This window comes from Pogona vitticeps, chromosome 7, assembly GCF_051106095.1.
Source record: "Pogona vitticeps strain Pit_001003342236 chromosome 7, PviZW2.1, whole genome shotgun sequence".
Taxonomy (NCBI): domain Eukaryota; kingdom Metazoa; phylum Chordata; class Lepidosauria; order Squamata; family Agamidae; genus Pogona; species Pogona vitticeps.
In genome coordinates this window covers 13,192,477-13,213,009 of record NC_135789.1, presented here as the reverse complement: position 1 = coordinate 13,213,009, position 20,533 = coordinate 13,192,477, and the positions used below count along the sequence as shown (strand labels likewise).

The following is a 20,533-nucleotide window of genomic DNA, read 5'->3' as shown; positions in this document are numbered from 1 at the left end:
CGTGCGCGCCCCCGGCTGAAGAGGGGAGGCGGAGGAGCCGCCGCCGGCGGGGCCCCAACATGGCGGCGGGCGGAGGCGGAGGCGGTGGAGGCGGCCCTCCCCGGGGCAGCGGCGGCGCCCCTTCGAGGTTGGGCGGCCGGGCGGGGGGGGCGCCCCCCGAGAAACTGCCCGTCCACGTAAGTCTGGAGGGGCGTTCCCTCCCTCCTTGCCCCCCACCAGAGTGACCTTTGCCCTCCACCCCGCCCCCACCCACCCCCTGACACTTTGGGGGCGAAAGGGGGGCTCCCTGTGGGGTCTGGAGGGTGGGGGGCCCACTGCCCCCCTCCCCCTGGGAGCTCAGGGACCACCGCCCTCTAAGAGCTGATGGACCCCCCTCCCCATGGGAGGTAATGGAGGGACCCCTCCCCATATAAGGGACCCCCCTCCCCATACAAACTGAGCGATGCCCCTTCCCCATAGAAGCAGATGGACGCCCCCTCCCCAAAGGAACTAAGGGACGCCCCCTCCCCACCCTAAGGGGTTGGTAATGGCCTCCTGATCAAGAGCTCGCCCTCCCCCCCTTTCCACCATCTCCTTTTCTGCCTCCCATCCCCCCACCCCCAGGTTAAGGTAAGTTCCCCCCCCCCCCATTGCCCCCTTTCCCAGCCAAGGGGAAACAAAAGTTGAACCTTTTTAAGGCGAAAGGCGGGGCAGGACATTATTTTAAAGAAAGAAATAATAAGTGAATTAAAGGCAGACCTGCCCCACCCCCGCCCCTCCCAAAAGGAGAGAGTTTAAGATAAAGATCAGGCAGATTTAATTTCCTTTTATCCTTTCCGGCAATGGGCAGTCCCATGGATTTGTTTTGCTGGTTTTCCTTTTTTAGCTTTTAAATTGGTTCTAATTCTGGAGTTTTGCGTTCATAAGGTGCGGTTTTAAAAAATAAATACTATCCTGCCTTCAAGGCCCAAGAAGTCAATAAATATTCACGATCCTGAAATGAAATGACAGAGAATTTTAAAAAATGCAACTCATTGCAAACAGCAGGATGGACCCCCCAAAAGGAGTCATGTTCAAGTCCGGAGCCCGAGGTTGCGAGTTCAATTCCATTGCGAGGCCTCCTTGATGGGGGCCGGACTGGCCAATCCAGAGGGTCCCATTCCAGCTCTGCCATGCTAAGGTGATAATGTGGGATTCCTTCTTCCAGCCCAACAGAGAAACCAGAAACAATCAGGGATCCTCCACAGAAGACTGGCGAGTTATTCTTTAGTTCATCTCAGAAGTGTTGGCATCATCCTACCTGCTCTCCCTCTCATTACCCCGGACTCACCCAGTGGCCTTGTCTTTTCTCATGCATTTCCTCTGCTTCACGGCTCAGCTTTTTAGTCCCTAATGGGTGTGTTTTACAACTGCGGGCTCAATCCAGGACTCAAAAGAAGCGGCTGGGTGTTTGAGTGTGGGTGTGACGTTGTGGGTCGAAAAGTGGGAGAGATGGTGGTACAGGAGATGGGAAGCTGCCCAACTCTCCCTCCCTCGTCCTGAGCGGGAAGGAAGGCCGACTTCTGAACGACATCGGGGTAAGCTTGTTGGGGAGACACAGGGCTGCTACCGTAAGCCTTGAGTTTATTGGCAGAGTGTCCTTCCTTCCTTCATGGTGGAGTAAAGATGATTACTTCTTTACCTCACCAGATGGAGCTTCCTCTGGGCCCAGGGGACAATTTGGCCCTCTCTGGGGCTGAGCACTGGCGGTCGCCCTCCACAGAATGCTTGGCCCGTGGTTTGGATCTACAGTAGTCTCTTAGAATTCATCCTTGCAGGGACGGATGCCGAGGTTGTGGGGTTCGGTCCCGACCTCTTATTGATTGATTTATTTAAAATACTTGTGCCCCCGCCTTTCTCCTGAAAAAAAAAAAAAGAACCTGAAGCGGCTAATGAAAAGGCAGTCTTTAAAAGCTAAAAACAGCAGGGAGTTTAAAAAAAGAATTAAACAAGTGTGGTATTAAGAACAGGCCATGCGATCAATGCTAAAAACACAGTGAAAAACAACAGAGCACAGCCTTCATTTTAAAAAAAAACCCACACATACACACACACTCTCCTGATTCACTACAGGTGGAAGATGCTCTCTCTTACCTGGACCAGGTGAAGATCCGTTTTGGCAACGACCCAGCCACGTACAACGGGTTCTTGGAAATTATGAAGGAGTTCAAGAGCCAGAGGTAAGATAAAGCCGGGGGGAACTTAGATTCATGGAGCTGGAAGGGGGCCTCAAAGGCCATCCAGTCCAACCCCCTGCTTTACTTCCAAAATCTGAAAAAAAACACCCGCTTAGCTGGTTTCCCGAAATCAAAGAGGGACAGTCCCTTGGGGTCGATTTCAGAAATGGGTGGGGAGCAGCCAAAGTGGGTGGGTTGGAGCTGCCCGGAGGAAGCCGAAGGTGTGACTCTGGTAGGTCCTCCTTCGCTTTTGCTCGGGGCTGCCTCCCCTTCCTTGTCTGTCACGCGGTCTCCCATTTGGCTCCCCAGCATCGACACTCCGGGGGTCATCCGCCGCGTTTCCCAGCTTTTCCACGAACACCCGGACCTCATTATCGGCTTCAACGCATTCCTGCCCCTCGGCTATCGCATCGAGATCCCGAAGAATGGGAAGCTCAGCATCCACTCGCCACTGGCTGGCCAGGTAGGTGGGCAGGACAGGGCGCTTCCTGGCCAGGCCTGGGGTTTGGAGCTGGCCTGGTCATGGGGAAAGGCCCCGAGCCGGAAGAACGGGACCGAAAGACTGCAGAGGAAAAAAGAACAGGGTTTTATTTAGGGTCCCCCGCGGACTCTGAAACGGGTGCAAGCTGATCCCACAGAGGCCCCTATCCACTTTTTAAACTGGAAGCCAGCTTTTGGCACTGATTTATGTTTGCTGACCAGCTCCGCCATCTGAAAGAGTCTAGAACCGCTCTCAAATAAAAGAGCTGTAAATACAACAGGGGAGGGGGGCTTATCTGCATGATCGATATTCACTGATGCGCTTATCCATGCCCTGGAAATATTAAAAGAAAAATCCTAGAAATATATAAAATTATTTCTAAAGAGAATGTTACCAGAACTGGCTGCTGGAGGCTAGATTGGGGGGGGGGGGCTGGTTTAAGAAGTGGCCAGCATTGGTGCATGACATGTCTGAAGTGAAGGAGTGGGCAGTACAATCATCTCATGTTTGGTAAATCCCCTTTAAATATTGAGCTCTTAATGATGTATGCATCCTTTTAAGGAGAAAGGCAGTAAAAATATTTTCAACAGAAGGACCCCTGTATCCACGGAGGACCAGTTCCAAGCTCCCCCACGGATGCTGAACAACGTGGATGATAGCAAACTCTGTTTTAATAGCCAACGCTCTACGTAGCATGGTCTCTGGCTCTCTCTAGCGCTCCGTTTTGCTAACTTCAACTTTAGAAACATATCCCTAGAATTTTTCTTTTAAAAATATTTTTAATCTTTTTGGATGGTGGATAAGTGGGTTTGCGGATACGGGTCCTGCTGTAAATCTATAGGTTCCATTGGTGCCCTTTTCTGTCCTTGCCAGGTGTCCCTAGACCCGGCTCAGAGCCCCCTCTCCGGCAGCAGCTTGATGCTCCATTACTGCCAGGAAAACGCCTACAACCACGGCGACGGCCCAGAGGACTTCCGGCAGCAGCCGTTGCCGCCCCCACCCGCCCCTTCCAAGGACGACAAGCTTCCGATGCCCCTGGAGTCGGACTCCGTGGAGTTCAACAACGCCATCAGCTATGTGAACAAGATCAAGACCCGGTTCCTGCATCACCCGGAAATCTACCGTTCCTTCCTGGAGATCCTTCACACGTACCAGGTGAATGGGCCGTATGAGGTGGAGAGCCCATGCCGGACGTGGGAGAACTTGCGTGGCGGAGGGGCCGTGGGCGAGTTGGGGCCCCCCTGCCTAGTCTTTGAGTCACACTGCCCTCCCAAGAAAGGGAAGAGCCTGATTCGACTTGAGTCCAAACACAGGAGGGAGGGAGGAAGGATTGTACAGTTTTCCCCGCAGGCGAAGAAACCCACCTTCCCCATTCAGTTTTTGTGCTTGCTGCCGTAGGTTAGCGGAAGTGTCTTGGGTGGGTACCCCTAGAGCCCCCCCTTGCCAGGGACATCTCCCCCTTTGGCCTCCCAGTCTCTTCCCCTCCCCCTTTTCCGTCCAGGTGGGGCACTGCGCTCATCATCATCCCCGACAGTCCCCCCCCCCCAGCTTTTACGCAGGGAGGCCGAAATCCCCCACCGAAAGCTTGGCTCCCTTCCCGGGAGAGCTTCGTGCTGAGCCAGGCCTTTTTGTTTTGCAGAAGGAGCAGCTCAGCACGAAGGGGCGTCCGTTCCGGGGCATGTCGGAAGAAGAGGTCTTCACCGAGGTGGCTAACCTCTTCCGGGGCCAGGAGGATCTGCTGTCGGAGTTTGGGCAGTTCCTACCCGAGGCTAAAAGGTCGTTGGTACGTCCTTGACTGGGATCCTCGTGCCTGGAAAGGAGAGCGAGGGGCAGGGTAGGAGGGCTTCCTCGAGTGAGGGGGTGGTGGTGGTGGTGGTTAAAGGTCTTTATTCTGCCCCCAAGGCCTATTGACAGCCATCAGAGCCCTCTAAGCAAATAGCGTAGGACCCTCTGTATCTGCAGGTTCAGCATCCACTGGCTCACTTCTCCAGCTTTCCAATCAGGGCCTCAAAATCTCCTCCCACCCCTTGGCTTGTTCTGACCCTCCCCCTTTGTTGGCCTCAGTTCACAGGAAACGGGCCGTGCGATCCAAACTCAGCCCCCAAACTGGACCACGAGAAGCACCTGGAACACAGTAAGAAACGCTCCCGGCCTCTTTTGCTGCGTCCAGGGCCGGGCCCTTCTAAGGTACTGAACCAGAAGGTGGCGACGCGGAGACTCGAGGGGCAGATTTTGCTTTCCTTGGGCGGCCCGAGGAGGGGCAGCCGGTCGAGCCGCCCCCCCCCCCGGTGTGTCAGCCTCTGAACAAGAGGGTCAAGCGTGATAACGCACTCATTGAGCGATGATGCATGCATGGGCTCCCCAAGCTTCTCTCATTGCATTTAAGCACCATCCCTGAGCGCCTTTTGACCGCAGTCTGATGTAGGGTGGTTCTTGTTTGTGTCCAGCGAGCCATTGAAATAAAGGGTGTTGCCCTTTGATGTAAAAACCTAGAAGGCCTGCACTCCATGGTTCAAGGGGTGGTTCATAGCAGTCTTGCTTCCCGTGAAGTAGTTTCAGAACAGTCTCAAACCGTAACACCCCACTTTTGTCCTTTGGTGAAAAAGGAACTTTCCAGATAGTGTCTTTTTTTGGGTTATGCGGGATGTGCCATTTTTATAACAAATGGAAAGTGGGTTGAAACCAGGGACGCTGGCCAGTCTTTCGGTCCTAGTCTGGGTCCTCCCCCTCTGCAAAAAATAATGTTTTTTTAAAAAAAATCCTTTAACTTCCAGGCTCCTTTAGTGAGCGTTCATAAACTACCGATCTAAATTGCTTTTTCTTCTCCGGACAGAAGAAGATCAAGTTGCGAGGGACGAAGGATCTCTCGGTGGCCACGGTGGGCAAATACGGCACCCTGCAGGAGTTTTCCTTCTTTGACAAGGTTTGTGGGTTGAGCGCGGAAGGGAGCCGGAGGCTGGGAGTTCGAATCCCCCGCTGGGCTTCCTTGGCAGGGGCTGGACTAGATGATCTTGAGGGGGGGCAGGGTCCCCTTCCAGCTCTGCAGTTCTAAGGCTATTATTATTCTGAGATCCCTGTTTGGCAGGTCCGTCGGGTCCTGAAAAGCCAGGAAGTCTACGAGAACTTCCTCCGCTGCATCGCCCTCTTCAACCAGGAGCTGGTTTCCGGCTCGGAGTTGCTGCAGTTGGTCACTCCTTTCCTGGGGTAAGAGTAGTTACGGTTTGGGTGAGCAGGAACCTCGTATCTGCGGGACCAGTATCTACTCATTTACTTTGCCACTGTCTGAAACTATTAAAAGGAAAATTGTAGCGGTTTTAGATGGAGGCAGAGGCCATGCTATGTAGAGCGTTCATTATTAGAATTGTTCGTTATGCTCCGTGTGTTTTTTGGTATCCGCGGCCAGGGCTTGGGACCGATGCCCCGTGGATACAGGGGTCCTCCTGTATTTACAACAGAAGAAAGGCAGCGGGGAGAGAACAGCCTTCAATTGCTGTTGGAGCCCAGATAGAGGAGGGAAAGGTGTTTTCCAGGCGTCTTGGGTGGCAGAGAGTTCCACATACGCTTTCATCTTTGGGCTTTTTAGAAGCGGTGGCCTTAAAAAAAGCCCAAAGATTTTAGATTCGAAGTGTGCCCGCCTTGCCATCGGAGCCTCAGGAGGACGGAGTCGCATTCGCCAACTGAGCGAGGCTGAGAGTCATTCCCGGAAGACAGACGGTCTATCTTGAGAGGGCAGAGAACAGGTGGGAGTGGGGGTCCTTCTCTCTGGAACCGACCCCCATCTCTTGTATTTCTCTTCCCTGTTTTCTTCCCCAGGAAATTCCCGGAACTCTTTGCCCAGTTCAAGTCCTTCCTGGGCGTGAAGGAGCTCTCCTTCGCCTCCCCCATGAGTGACCGCTCAGGGGACGGGATGTGTCGCGAAATCGACTACGCCTCCTGCAAGCGCATCGGCTCCAGCTACCGGGCGTTGCCCAAGACGTACCAACAGCCCAAGTGCAGCGGCCGGACCGCCGTGTGCAAGGAGGTGGGGGATTCCTTCCCCTCTCTGCGCTTCCGGGTCGGGGCCCGCAAGTGGTCCAAAGAGAATGATGGGGCTCTCTGGAGCCTTCCTGGCCCCGGGTGGGAAAAAGGAGGCCCCGGGGCCGGCCGAGCTTTTCCTGAGCCTCTTCGTCCCACAGGTCCTGAACGACACTTGGGTCTCGTTCCCTTCCTGGTCGGAGGATTCCACCTTTGTCAGTTCCAAGAAAACCCCTTACGAGGAGCAGCTCCACCGGTGTGAGGACGAACGCTTCGAGGTGCGTCTCCTCAGTGGGGCAGCCCGGGGGTCGGTGCTCAGCGGCCGAAATCCAGCCTGGGTGGTGGTGGTGGTCCATGGCTCCGCGGATTGTCCCAGCCGAGTTGATTTCTCGGCCTGAGGAACTAGTCAGGACCCTCTTTGTTGGCCAACCGAGCTCATAAAGTCACACCGGGGAGGAGCAGGTTGGAACGACAGCGGGACACTGTATCTGCGGGATCGGTATCTGCTGATTCACTTATCCACAGGCTGAAAAATATTGAGAAAAAACAAACCGTAGAAGTGCATACTTCTAAAGATGAAGCTATCAGAAGAGGGTGCTAGAGAGTGCCCCAAACCATCTTGTGTATAGCATTTGCTCTTAAAATAGAGTTTGTGGTTATCTTGTTCAGCATCCCTGGGGGGGTGGGGTGGGCTTAGAACTGATCTCCCATGGATATGGGGGTCCTAGTGTTGTTCGTGGGCACCATTTGTGGCAGTCCTAATGGGGAGAACAAAGCAGCCGACGAGGTCAGCCGGGGGGTGGGGCTTTAATTCCGGCTTGCATGGGGGAAGCGAGACCCTCGGGGGACGGCTTTCAGGAGGCCTGGGCTTACCTCCCCCAGCTGGACGTGGTTCTGGAGACCAACCTTGCCACAATCCGCGTGCTGGAGAGCGTGCAGAAAAAGCTGGGCCGGATGTCCCCGGAGGATCAGGAAAAGTTCCGTCTGGACGACTGCCTCGGGGGAACCTCGGAGGTCATCCAGCGCCGGGCCATCTACCGCATCTATGGAGACAAGGCCCCCGAGGTCATCGAGGGCCTCAAGAAGAACCCTCTCACCGCCCTCCCGGTGGTCCTGAAGAGGTAACGCACCCCTCTACCCCTACCCCTCTTCGTTGGTGAATCCCAGAGGTTGGTAGTTCTATTCCTCACAGGGGCTGGACTGGATGATCTTGAGGGTCCCTTCCAGCTTGGCCATTCTAAGATTCTTAGAAGGATTGAAATTTATGTGGGAGACCCTTGCATTTTGGGGGTGGCGGGTGCCTCTCACATAAATTGCAGTCCACATCTGCTAGGGGTTCTTCCCCCTGTGGATACAGGAGTCTCTCCCCTTCAGACTCCTTGCCCTGCATGCCAAGAGGATGGTGGAGTCCGGGCCAGACGGGAGGGTAGCCTTGAGGACTGAAGTTCACAACCCTAGGTGTTGTCGTGTGGCCCCTGTTGTAGGCTGAAGGCCAAGGAGGAGGAGTGGCGGGAGGCCCAGCAGGGCTTTAACAAGATCTGGCGGGAGCAGTACGAGAAAGCCTACCTGAAGTCTCTGGACCACCAGGCGGTGAACTTCAAGCAGAATGACACCAAGGCGCTGCGTTCCAAGAGCCTGCTGAATGAGATCGAGAGCGTCTACGACGAAGTGAGTGCTGAAGGGAAGAGCTCTGGGGGGTGTTTTAGGCGGCAATTGCCAGGCCGAGATTTCCCTGCTTTTCGCTCACCTGGAGGAGGGCCTAGCTCTTCTCCGGCCTTCGCTTCCTGTTGTTAATGTCTCACGAAACAGGACGGGACGTGCCACAGGGCTTCCTGGGAGTTGTTGCTTTCCAGGGGGCATTCTCTGTAGAGCTTTTTTCACTGCCGCCACAGGAAGCAAAGGCCGGAGAAGGCCGGGCCACCTCAAAGCTAGGCCCTGCTCCAGGCGAGCGATACGTTGCACCTGCAGGTGGGCGTTTGCAGTCTGCAAAACTCCCAGATTTGGGCCAAGGGAGTTGTAGGCTTTTGAGTGGGAAAAACATGAAAGAGCGCCCCCCCACACAGTTTTCTGTTTCTTCATTGGCCCCCTGTTTTCTCTCCAGCACCAGGAGCAGCACTCTGAGGGCCGAGGGGCCGTGAATGAGCCCCACCTCATCTTCGTCTATGAAGACAAGCAGATCCTGGACGACGCGGCTTCGCTCATCACCTACTATGTGAAACGGCAGCCCACCATCCAGAAGGAAGACCAAGCCACGATCCGCCACATTGTCCAGCATTTTGTCCTCGAACTCTTTTTCTCCCATCTGCCCGAGCAGCCGCTTCCCGAAGAGTCCCCCAGTGAGGAGGAGAAAGGGAGCCCGAAGGCTCACCCCCTGGACACCCGTGACTTGCGGAGGAGGAGCACGGCCGGCGCACCGCCCGGCCCCGCGGAGAAGGCGCCCGGCCTGGGGGAGGCGCACGAGTTGCGGAAACGAGCCACCACTCCCTCCGTGGCTGCGGAGGAGAAGCCGCCGGCCGTGGAAGGTCACGAGCTGCGCAAGAGGAACGTCCCCCCGCCACCGCCCACCAGCCCGGATAAGGAGAAGGGGAACCCGGAGGGCGTGGCGGCGGCACCGTCGGCCGGATCGCACCGCTCCCTCGACAACGTCTACACGCTCTTTTTCGCCAACAACAACTGGTACTTCTTCCTCCGCCTCCACCAGACGCTGTGCTCCAGGCTGCTCAAGATCTACCGCCAGGCGCAGAAGCAGCTGCTGGAATATCGGACGGAGAAGGAGCGGGAGAAGCTGTTGTGCGAAGGCCGGAAGGAACGGGCCAGCGACCCGGCCATGGAGTTGCGGCTGAAGCAGCCAAGTAAGAGGGCCCCCGGGCAGCCTGGAAGAGGCCCAGAGAGGGCCGGGGTGTGTGTGACCGCACTGGGGTTGTGCAGGAGCCTGTCGTTGAGGCAGGAGGAGGTCTGCAAGCGACGTGCGCCGCTCAGCCTCAAACCCCTGAGCTCTCCTGCAGGCTTTTCCTGTGACGCCCGGCGTGTTCTCCTCCTGCCCAGGTGAAGTGGAGCTCGAGGAGTATTACCCAGCCTTCCTGGACTTGGTGAGGAATCTCCTGGACGGCAACATCGACCCCGTCCAGTACGAGGACACCCTGAGGGAGATGTTCACCATCCACGCCTACATCGGCTTCACCATGGACAAGCTGGTGCAGAACATCGTCCGGCAGGTGAGAGCGGGGCTGCTCTGCGAAAGGCTGGAGGGCGTTGGGGGGGGGGAGGCTCCGAGGCAGTGCATGTAGTGCAGGAAACCGGTCCGTTGGGGAAGTGGCTACCCTCCAGGGACCCCATTGCGGCTGTTTTGGGGAGGGCCTGGCCGCAAGGCCAGCAGAAGCCAAGGGGTCTGCTCAATCCCGGCAGCCTTTGTTTCCCACGTTTGAGGCCTCATAGAAGAGGGATGCCTCGTGTCCCTGAGCCCAATCCAGCTGCTCCAGGACCAGGCCTGTGTCGCTGCGAAGGCCACCGCCCCCCTTCGGCAACCTTAGACCGGCTCCTCCGAGGCGTGTACAAGAACCCAAACAGGAGCCCCAAATTGAGTGGATCCGTTGGATCCACACGTGTGTTGCAGAGAGTCACCGCTTGAACCCCTCGGTAGACCCATTCCAATGACAGCGGGACCCCCATATCCGCGGATTTGGAAAACCACGGATAATAACAAATGCGATGCATGGCATTGATAGAAGGGGAAGGGGGGGACTAGAAAAAAAGAGTTATCGGTCTAGAGAGCCATAGTTCCCAACTCTGGGTCCTCTGATGTTCTTGGACTACAAAGCCCAGAAATCCTGGGTGCAGAAGGCTTCTGGGAGTCATAGTCCAAGGACAGCTGGGCACCCAAGCAGAGGAGATCCTCCAGAACGGCCTGTGCTCTTCTTTCCGGCATCTTACATGTGGGTGTGCAGTGGGGTGGGTGGGAACTTGTTGCCCCAGATGTCAGCCGGGGCATTCACCTGGTCTGTTTTTTTTGGCCCTCCTTCCTCCGCTTTCCGGCCCCGGGTCCCAGCTGCATCACCTGGTGAGTGACGACGTGTGTCTGAAGGTAGTCGAGCTCCACCTCGCCGAGCGGAAGCACGGGGCGGCAGGCGGCAACCTCTCTTCGCAGTGCGTGCGGGCCGCCAAGGAGACCAGCTACCAGTGGAAGGCGGAGCACTGCATGGCGGATGAGAACTGCTTCAAGGTACGACGGAGCCCTACTCTGCTCTGTCTTGTTATGTGCTGTGCCATGTTTTCTTATGTGACGTTACATTCTGTGCAGCGAAGTTAGGGCTGATTTCGAGCCGCCCCCCCCCCCCCAAAGAGGGCTTTCGGAGGAAGTGGGATATTTTCCCCAGTGAGGAGTTTCCAGGGCTAAGCAGGGATTCGAACCAAGGCCATTGTCCCGCTATCCACCACTCCACACGTGGATATACAGACTTGAGGCAGATGAAGCGTAGTGGAAATGCTCCCCGTGTGAAAGGGTTCCCCTTCTCGGCAGGTGATGTTCCTCCAGCGGAAGGACCAAGTGGTCATGACGATTGAGCTGCTGGACACTGAAGAAACCCAGACGGAGGATCCCACTGAGGTCCAGGTGAGTCTCCGTCAGCCGTCCAAAGGGTTTGGGGGCCACCAAGGGTTGGGAAGAGCGGTGGAGGTGGGGGGGGGGGGAGAACGTCCTGGTCTCTCAGATGCCCTCTGGCCGGAAATAAACGTGCCCGCCTCTCTTCCAGCACTTGGTGAATTATGTGGAGCAGTACGTCGGCTTCGAGGGGGGCCAGGACAGCCAGAACGAAGGCTTTCTCTTGAAACCCGTCTTCCTGCAGAGGTGGGTTGCTTTTTTGACACTCTTCCTCCTCTGCTGTGGGTTGCAACGCGCGCAGGATAGGAGCCTTTCTCCAGAGAATGATGCCTTCTCTTGAGAAGGAGCGAGCCGAGCTGCCTCATGCCGGGGTGGGGTGAGGTCAAACAGTCTCCCTTTCCATCCCCAGCATGGCAAAGATCCGCTCCCCTCGTTTCTCTCTCTTCCCCCCCCTCCCCGGTGGGTGTGACGTGTCTTGGCCCGCTTCCCTTCTCAGGAACCTGAAGAAATTCCGGCGGTGGCAGTACCAGCAGGTCCAGGCCTTGCGCCACAAGGCCAAAAGCTCGTGGAAGCAGCTGATCGGCGTGGAGAGCGCCTCCAACGTGGACTGCAGGTTCCGGCTGAACACGCACAAGATGCTCTTTGTCATGAACGCCGAGGACTATATGTACCGCCGGGGGGCCCTGTTCCGAGCCAAGCAGGTGGGTCTGTGGGTGGCGCGGCGAGATTCCCAGGGGTGGGGAAGGGGAGGGATTCCAAAGCCCTCGGTAGGTGTCATGTTCCTAGGGGTTACAACAGCAGAGTCCAATAAGCCAGTCCTATGTCAGAAGTTCAGAGAATGCAGAGCCGATATCCAAATATCCAAGGCCAAATCACACAACATAGTCCAGGGTCAGGGTCCAAAGCCAAAGGTCCAAAGAACAAGGTTCAAGGTAGTCAGGAGCGTGGATGCAAGCCACAGGTTTGACTTGTTGCTTCCATGACCTTCCAGCCATCTGGGAGCTGCTTATATAGTAAAAACAGTCCTTGAACTGCTGGAAGCCTTTTCATCCTGTCAGAACTCAGGGCTAGTTGACCGGATGTTTTTGCGGGCAGCCTTCAAGCGAGCCTCTTGACTTTTTCGTCATAAGTCTTCCCCGAAGCCTGGCCCTCACCCTGTCTACTAGGGGAGGAGAATCTGGGGGCAATCCAGCTGTTTGTGTTTCTAATCGCTCAGCATTCTCCTCAGCTACAGTTAGCCCCTCAGGTTCTGGATCTTCGGCTGAACTCATGACACTAGGTCAGAAATGAGAACATCCTAGAACCAGGGAACCGGAAGGGGACCCAGAAGACCATCCAGTCTCACCCCCTGCTCAAGGCCAGGGCCCAAATCCAAGCCGATCAAACTGAGGGCTGAACAGGCCCAGTTCTTTCTGTCATTCCTTCTAAACTTGCATGGTAGTATCTGATATCCTCTAATATTGGTTCCAACCCCCCGTCCCCTCCTCCATCTGATGGATGCTGGAAAACATGGATCCTAGCAAATACTGTACTATTAAAATAGCAAACACCATCCATAGTGTGGTCTCTGGCTCCCTCCAGTGGCCAGTTCTGGTAGCTTCATCTTTAGAAATCTATCTGTCTGTCTGTCTGTCTGTCTATCTATCTATCTATCTATCTATCTATCTATCTATCTATCTATCTATCTATCTATCTATCTATCTATCTATCTATCTATCTATCTATCTATCTAGAGAGAGAGAGAGAGAGAGAGAGAGAGAGAGAGAGAGAGAGAGAGAGTATTTTCCTTTTAATGCTTTTAATACTTCCAGACGGCCGGGGGTGGGGGGATGAGTGAATCAGTGGATACTGGTCCCGCAAATATTTGGGCCCTATTGTATATCTGGTATTTTCCTTTTAGCATTTTCCAGACCACACGTAAGCTAATCCGGGGATAACGGATGTCCCACTGTAATATTTCCTTCTGTTGATGTTCCCGGCGCCTTTCTCATTCCTGTCTGTTTGCTGACCTCCCCGCTGCCTTCGTCTCTTGCAGGCCCAACCGGTGGTCTTGCTGCGCCACCACCAGCGATTCAAGGAGTGGCACCGTCGCTGGCTAGGGAGGCACGTCAGCCGGGAGGCCTCCAAACTGGTCCAGGACTGGCTGATGGGGGACGAGGACGGGGACCTGGTCCCCTGCAAGACTGCGTGTGAGACGCTCAGTATTCACGGGGTGCCCGTCAGCCGCTACCGGGTCCAGTACAGCCGCCTGCCCACCTCCCCCTGACGTCCCACCAGCCTCGCCCGCCACAGCCCTCGTGGACTTTTGGTGCCGCCAGCATTTCACCTTGGGGGGGGGACTATGAATGGCGGATTGACTTCCCCCCAACACACACACCGTCTTGTGCCAGCGATGGGCAGAGGAGGGGCTCCGTGGCAGGACCAGCTTGGGCGCTCGTTTGTCAGAGGTTAGGATTGAACTGCAGAGGAGCAGGGCCAGGAAGGTGGGAGAGCCGGAAGTTTTTTGCTCGCTTGGAAAACTCCCGAAGATCCAGGGAAGGGGGCCGTCGGATCCTGGACGGATCCTGCCACGGAAAAATGCACCGCACGCCATTTGTGTCTGCTCGCCGTGCGTCGAAGCTGAACTGAGGCTTTGAAAACCAGGCCTTTTCTTTCCCCCCCCCCTCCCTGGGGGCTGCCTGGATTAAGACACCCGTGCTCACCCCCCCTACCCACTATGCCCCACTGCCTTTTGCTCTCAAATCCAGTTGTGCAAAAAAAACCCAAGAAGACTCTTAAAGTAACCTCCTGCCTGCCTGCGCCTGTTCTCCTTCCACCGGCCGATGTTTTCTTAGAGGTTGAAGAGCGTACAATCGATCGCTGGGCCCTTCCTTTGCTCTCAGCCTGGCGGGGCGGAGGGGTGGGGTTGGCTTCCCTGCCATAGTCCTGAGGATGATGGAAAGGATCCATTTCCAGAAGAGGAGGCCGACACCAGGGGAGGACAGAGGAGGCCTCCAACGCAGCCTGATGGGCCGTAGCGACCGGCATCGTATTTCGCAAGCCGTTGTACTAGGGACGGAAGCCCTTTATCGCCTCCTCGGACGAGCCACTGTTCCCCGGGACCTCAATGCCATTTTGAAGTGCACGGCCTTCTACACCCAACCGCCTGAAACCGTCCACCCCTCCGTCTTCTGCCCCTCCCTCCAGCCGAGAACTGCTCCTCCCTGATACCCCCACCTCTGCCTCTTCCGGCAGTCCCGAACTGGGAGCCGTCTGCCTGTGCCAAATTTTGCGAAGCGCCTCTTCCTCGGCGGCGGCCACGCTCGTGGCTTCAACGTGTGCTTTGATTTGAGGGCGTTTTGAAGTTTTGAGGATTCCGGTCCCCTCCCTCCTTCCCTCAACCTGTTAAAAAGTGTACTTCAAGCCATCTTTACGTGTCCTTTCTTTGATAAGTCAGTTCGTTTATCATCCGGGCAGGACAGAGCGGGGCCTTCTCGATTCCTACGTATGGGGGGGGGGAGTTCGGGAGGCCTGTTGGAAGCTCGTGGTCCGTTGCTGGACCAGCTCATTCTTCTGCTTCCCCGAAGGATTTCTTGCTTCTTCTTCTTTAAAAAAACAACATTGATTTCTTTCCGCTTGTATTTGCTTTGCCAACTCTCTGAATGTAGTTTTTAAACAAATATTTATTTGCACACATCAAGTAAAATAAAATATTAATTTTAAAAATGCTGAGAGGCCCTCTGGCTTCATCTCTGGCTGGATGGGCACAGGTTTGCTTTGCGCTGAGGAGACCGGCCTTAGAAGTAGAGGCCGACTCAAGGCTGACTGCCTGAGATTTAATTTTGTAGCCCGGATGCAATCTGTCAAATGGATTGAGATTAGCATCCTAAATACGGCGCGAGTCTTGAGTCTACACGTGAGCAGCAAAAGTGTGCCGTAAGCATTGGATCTGGATCTGACCGTAAGCATTGGATCTGGGCCTTTTATACAACGGGTTTCGTGAAGTCCCCCTGATTCTGTGGGCTAGCTGTTTTAGCGAACAAGTAGCACTGTGAAATTAAGTTGACATCATCCTCCGCTTGTGGAACCAGTGAAATCACAACGTTTGATGCCGGCTTGGGCCTCCCGGATGATCTCGAGGGTCACTCTGCCGTTCTAAGAGGATGATGTGAAATGTCCCAATTAGGGCTGAGCCGTTTAGCTGGATTGCTCAGCGGTTTACAGTCTCCAGCTGCAAATCCAGAGGTTTGGGGTTCGATTTCCCCATTGGACCTCCCTGATCGGGGTTGGTCTGGATGATCTCGAGGGTCCCTTGAAAATGTAAGATTCCTGTCGATGTTACCTGCAGTTAAGGTATTTCTCTTTGTTGGGAAACCACGGGATGAGTGCTACTCAGAAAGGCCCCATCGAGGGACAGGAATCTCTGGCACTTCCTTCGCTGTCCCCCTCGAGGACCGCCGGATGTCATTTCCGGGATGCTATCGGTGGTGGCAACCAGGATCTTGCGGTGGGGCTCGGAAAGGCTGTGTGCCGCCGATGGGAGCCGTCGAGAAGAGAGCCGGGAGCTCCTTCTGGGTGTTTGCTCAGCACCAGGAAGGATGTGGGGAACCAGCACAAACGTATCCATTTTCCTTTTAAAATAGAGCGGAACGTCTGCGTCCTTTGGAAACGGTGCCTCCTCTTTAAAAAAAGCGATAGCTACAATTTCTAAGAGGTGGAAAGCACCCTCGTTTTTAAAAGGAAGCTGAGTTTCTCATTGTTAATACCCATGCATCTCGGTTTTACATTTTCTGGGATATATTCAAAGCTCGTTTGTAAGTGTGTTCGTCGTCGTCGTCATCTTAGAACGGCAGAACTGGAAGGGAACCCCCGAGATCATCCAGTCCAGCCCCTGTTTAAGGAGGCCCTGTTGAAGGTTTCGAACTCCCAACCTCAGCCAGAGATCTAAACCCCTGAGCTAGTGAGCAGTGTGCCGCCTTTATGCTCGAATGAATAACTTTTCTAAAGCAACTTTCCAAATGTCGGATCCCTGGAAATATTCAGAGAGCAGAGGGGAGACCATGTGTCTGTTGAAGCGAGGAAAGAAAAGCGTCGTCTCCGGATGGATTTTCTCCCCTCGGGGCTCCTTCTCCTCTCTGCTGGGTTCCCCTCGTCTCTGGCCAGAGACCCCTGAGAGGGCTGGCTCCTTTTCCCCTCCCCAGGGCTTCTGCCAGAGGCCGGCTTTGGTCCCGGAAGCGTAGACTTCCTTCTTGCAAGAGCCAAGAACCGGAAAGGATGGGCTGGCATCTCTCTGGGAATCCCACAGGCTCCGGCAGGAAATGGGAGGTTGCGCTGCCAGGGCGATCGGATGGGACTGGCTCGCCGAGGTACCAGACAGCTGAGTGGATTGGGCCCAAGCATGCCGTCGCTGCTGCTGCTGCTGACCTTGCTTCTCCTGTGTGGCCAGCAAAGGAGTGAGGCGGCCGTTTCTGACTATGATGGTGAGTGACCAGTGGCTTGCAAAAAAGGCCAAGTCCCTTTTGGTGGCATAAAGACCTTCTTCGGGGTGGTGGTTGAGGAGTGGCAGTGGCTCCCACTGGTGGTAGGATGGCTTTCCCATGACAAATGCCATTTTTATTTTTTTATTTTTTTAAAATAAGGGTTACTTGTAAATCAAGACACATTGAGATATAATCTGGCGATCGGGTATCGTGGACGATGTGGGCGGAAACACACACCCCCCGAGGTGTTGCATTAGCACCGGATTGTGGCCATCTGCCATTTTTAATAGGGTTACAGGAGGGCCCCCATATCTGCGAGGGATGGGTTCCAAACTCCTCCCGCGGATGCCGAAACAGGCAGATGATAGCAAACACTCTCCATAACATGGTCTCTGGCTCCCTCTTGCAGCCCCTTCTGGTCATCTTTCGGCACTACTTATTTCTAGGAGTTTGCTTTCACGATTTTTAATAGGTTTGGGTTGTGAACTCGCAGATACCAGTCCCGTGGATAAGGAGGCCTGACGATCTTTCATTGCTCTCATTGTCCATTGGCCACGTGGGCTGGGTATTTCCTGATGACTTTTTAAAAAGAACTTCTCTGGGGTCTCAAGCATACCACACAGAGATGCACCCGGGGAGGGGGGGGACCGGCATCCCAACCGGGAGGGGGGAATTGGTAGCCGGTTCCTGCGTCTTTGCTTGCCCACGTGGCTGGAGGAGGGGGTGGGGGAGGAGCCACAGCACCCACGGCCACTCACGCCTGTCCTTTCGCCCCTAGACTACAACCCAAACGGGACGGACGACGGCCCACCTGCCCGGCGGAACGGCCTCTGTCCACGCGCCATCCCCGCCGAGGTGGTGACCGATGGGAGCAACGGCACCTTCCTGATCCTTCCGGAAGCTTCCCGGGCCGTCCTGGGCAGCCCCATAACCGTTGTCCTCCTCCCCGCCTTCTACACCCTAATCTTCCTCGTGGGCCTCCCTGCCAACGCCCTGGCTCTGTGGGTGCTGGCCACGCGGGTGGAGAAGCATCCGTCCACGGTGTTCCTGATGAACCTGGCCACGGCCGACCTCCTGCTTGGGCTCCTCCTCCCCCTCAAGATCTCTTACTACTTCTTGGGCAACCACTGGCCCTTTGGGGAGGCCACGTGCCGCTTCGCCACGGCCACCTTCTACGGGAACATGTACTGCTCCATCCTCCTGCTCGCCTGCATTAGTACCGACCGCTACCTGGCTGTGGCCCACCCCTTCTTCGCCCGCTCCTGCCGCAGCCCGGCCGTCGCGGTGGCCACCTGCGCCGTGGTCTGGGGGGTGGCCCTCCTCTTCTCCCTCCCCTTGATGCTCTTCCGGCAGTCCTTTCCTGTCCAGGGCACCCGACAGATGCTGTGCCACGACGCCCTGCCACGGGACCAGGAGGCTGAGTATTACTACTACTACTTTGTCACCCTCGTGGCCTGCGGCTTCCTGGCCCCGCTCCTCATCATTGCGCTCAGCGGCGGGGCCACGCTCCGTGTCCTGCTGAGCCACAGTGAAAGGTACGCCAGCGCCGTCAAGCTGACGGCGTTGGTTCTGCTCTCCGTGACCGTCTGCTACACCCCCAGCCATGTCCTCCTCTTGCTCCACTACACTCGCCCTTGCTCCTGGGCCACGGGGACCCTCTACGTGGCCTACATGGCCAGCCTGGCATTGAGCACCTGCAACAGTTGCATTGACCCCTTCATCTACTGCTACGTCTCGGACGAATTCCGGGCCAAAGTGAAGGGGCGGCTCTTTGGGCCACGGAAAAGCTCGGCCATCTCCCTGAAAACCTCCAAGGAGACCTTGCCTTCCAGGAACTGCCTTTCTCCGGTGGCCAGTTCTGCTCATCCAGGGTGAAAATCCTTATTTCTCAATTTTTTCCCCTTTCATTTTTATAGTCTAATGTTCACTATTATCCACAGTTTTCAGCACCTGCGTGGGGCTTGGAACCAATTCCCTGCAGCTATGGGGGCTCTCACTATATAAATTGAATAAAGAAATAAAAATGGATACATCTAACATGGCGTTGGCGCCGGGGTGTGTGTGTCATTTTCACCTCTTCCACCCTGCAGTCCTGCTTGAGACGTGGAGAGACGGGGCTGGACTTGATGCTCTTAACGGGTCCCTTCTCGCTTGGCAAGTCCTACGACCATCCTCATTGCTCAAGTAATGGCACGACGGTCCGCCGGCTTCGCTGCATCCCGAACCAAAAAGCCGCACCCGCAAACAGACGAGAGACGGAAAGGAGGTCCAAGTTTAGAAATAGGTTTTTAATAAAATATTTTTATCAGCCTCTCCATCCAGCCTCTCCTGCCCGAGGTTCCCACTCACAAAAGCGCCAGTGCAGAAACCAAACTCAGTCTCGCGACATTCAAACCTGGCGCAGGATCGCGCTACCCCAACGGCGTGGCCGCGAGGGGCCCACAGGCTCCGTGCCGGCGAAGCGTCAATTGCCTGGGTGTGCGAGGGAAGAAAGGGCGCAGAAGCCTCGGGGGAGGGGAATGGATTGGCCGCTGAGAAAGGAAGGGGTGAAGGGTGTCCAGCGACTGAAGCAGGCCCGTGGACGTCTCTTTTGGGATGCAGAAGAGGTGTTTTGAAATAAATATGAGGAAACCGCTGATTCAAAGTACAGTAGGGCCCCCGTACCCACAGGATCAGGATCCATGGTTTCGCTTTGCCTGAAAAATATTAAAATTATTGAGTCCAGAAATAGGTCTTTTTAGCATGCATTACCAGAACTGGCCACTGGAGGGAAGCAGAGACCCTGCTATGTAATCTTATTGACAAACACATAGCATGGCCTCTGGCTCCCTCTCGTGGCCAATTCTGGTAATACATGCTGAAAAGACATACCGGTATTTCTGGACTCTTCTCATGTTATGTATTATCCATGGTTTCCACCATCTGCGGGTGGCTTGGATCCAGTCTCCTGCAGATATGGGTGTGTGTGTGTCCTACTTTATTCTCAATCAGGGCTGCGATGAAACAGGAAGGGTGTAGCAGTAAGAAATCTTAAAAATATTAGTTGCATTTTCTCTTCTCTATAAATACAGCCCTGGGGCGCCAGCATATATCTTTTTTTTTTTTTTTTTTTACAAAAATGTCAAGGCGGAAGGAAGCGTTGCAGTTCCTGTGCTCCACAAGGTGGGCCTTGTACTCGGGCCGGATCTTTCCGTCTGTCCACATGAAGCCCAACCGGGGTCGAAAAGCAGGAAAACAGCCCAGATGGGGCTCAGTGGAGGCTGGGGAGAGGTTCCGAGTCCTTGCTCTGCCCCGGAGCGTCTGGCGGCACACAGTGGGGTTAACGGGTGCGGCGGGCAAGAGGGTCGAGAGCAGGAAGGGGAGCCGTCTTCGGTTGAGTTCAGTTCAGCTGCAAGACGCACCCGAGGAAACCAGGCATGGACTCCGAGCAGGGCTGCCTCTACTTCCGAGCAGCAGAAGGGTGAACTCCTATGGGGTGGGGGAAACAGCAGAGCAGGAGGCTGGAGGCGAGAAGCCGGAAGGTTGAAGTTGTGTGTGTGTGTGACTCAGTACTTTCAGAAGTTACCCTTCCGAGTAGAGTAGGACCCCTTGTTTATACAGCGATGGGTTCCAACCCCTCCTGTGGATACTGGAAAGCGTGGATAATAACACTATTTTAAAAGCAAACACATTCCATAGCATGGTGCCTGGAACTCTCTGGCGACCAGTTTCTGGTAATGACTTTGTGGCAATACATTTTCTCTAGGATTTTCTTGATTTTTAATGATTTCAGACCATGGTTGAGTCA

General features: G+C 55.2%; 3 protein-coding genes across 6 annotated transcripts in view; 2 read left to right on the top strand and 1 right to left on the bottom strand.

Moving 5' to 3' along the window:
• The first annotated feature begins 12 nt into the window (after window positions 1-12).
• Window positions 13-14,995, top strand: SIN3B (SIN3 transcription regulator family member B). Of its 2 annotated transcripts, XM_072977908.2 has the most exons (19): window positions 13-176; window positions 2,092-2,198; window positions 2,505-2,658; window positions 3,550-3,831; window positions 4,316-4,459; window positions 4,741-4,863; window positions 5,510-5,599; window positions 5,762-5,880; window positions 6,490-6,697; window positions 6,852-6,968; window positions 7,573-7,811; window positions 8,175-8,358; window positions 8,792-9,542; window positions 9,736-9,905; window positions 10,736-10,909; window positions 11,207-11,299; window positions 11,439-11,533; window positions 11,784-11,988; window positions 13,323-14,995. In XM_072977908.2, exons 1-19 carry the CDS (start codon window positions 60-62, stop codon window positions 13,551-13,553), a joined length of 3,603 nt encoding a protein of 1,200 aa, XP_072834009.2. In that variant the 5' UTR covers window positions 13-59; the 3' UTR covers window positions 13,554-14,995. The 2 variants fall into 2 exon arrangements, with proteins under 2 accessions (XP_072834009.2, XP_072834010.2); XM_072977909.2 differs by lacking the exon at window positions 4,316-4,459.
• Window positions 14,996-15,436: 441 nt separating this feature from the next.
• F2RL3 (F2R like thrombin or trypsin receptor 3) lies at window positions 15,437-19,855 on the top strand. The gene is made up of 2 exons (XM_020781014.3): window positions 15,437-16,746; window positions 17,525-19,855. Exons 1-2 carry the CDS (start codon window positions 16,614-16,616, stop codon window positions 18,619-18,621), a joined length of 1,230 nt encoding a protein of 409 aa, XP_020636673.3. The 5' UTR covers window positions 15,437-16,613; the 3' UTR covers window positions 18,622-19,855.
• Window positions 19,014-20,533, bottom strand: part of CPAMD8 (C3 and PZP like alpha-2-macroglobulin domain containing 8) — a 28,593-nt gene continuing 27,073 nt past the window's right edge. The window contains exon 43 of one of the 3 annotated variants that reach the window (XM_072977906.2): window positions 19,014-20,246. The gene's annotated coding sequence lies outside the window, so the exon portion shown is untranslated. Of the gene's footprint in view, window positions 20,375-20,533 lie in introns of all 3 variants that reach the window. The other 2 variants (XM_020781015.3, XM_072977907.2) reach the window with 2 other exon arrangements.

Coding starts and splice junctions, on each gene's coding strand:
- F2RL3 (XM_020781014.3), top strand. CDS start 16,614: ATGGGACTGGCTCGCCGAGGTACCAGACAGCTGAGTGGATTGGGCCCA. Junction 16,747..17,524: donor GGCCGTTTCTGACTATGATG/GTGAGTGACCAG, acceptor TTTCGCCCCTAG/ACTACAACCCAAACGGGACG.
- SIN3B (XM_072977908.2), top strand. CDS start 60: ATGGCGGCGGGCGGAGGCGGAGGCGGTGGAGGCGGCCCTCCCCGGGGC. Junction 9,543..9,735: donor GTTGCGGCTGAAGCAGCCAA/GTAAGAGGGCCC, acceptor CCTCCTGCCCAG/GTGAAGTGGAGCTCGAGGAG. Junction 10,910..11,206: donor CGGATGAGAACTGCTTCAAG/GTACGACGGAGC, acceptor CCTTCTCGGCAG/GTGATGTTCCTCCAGCGGAA.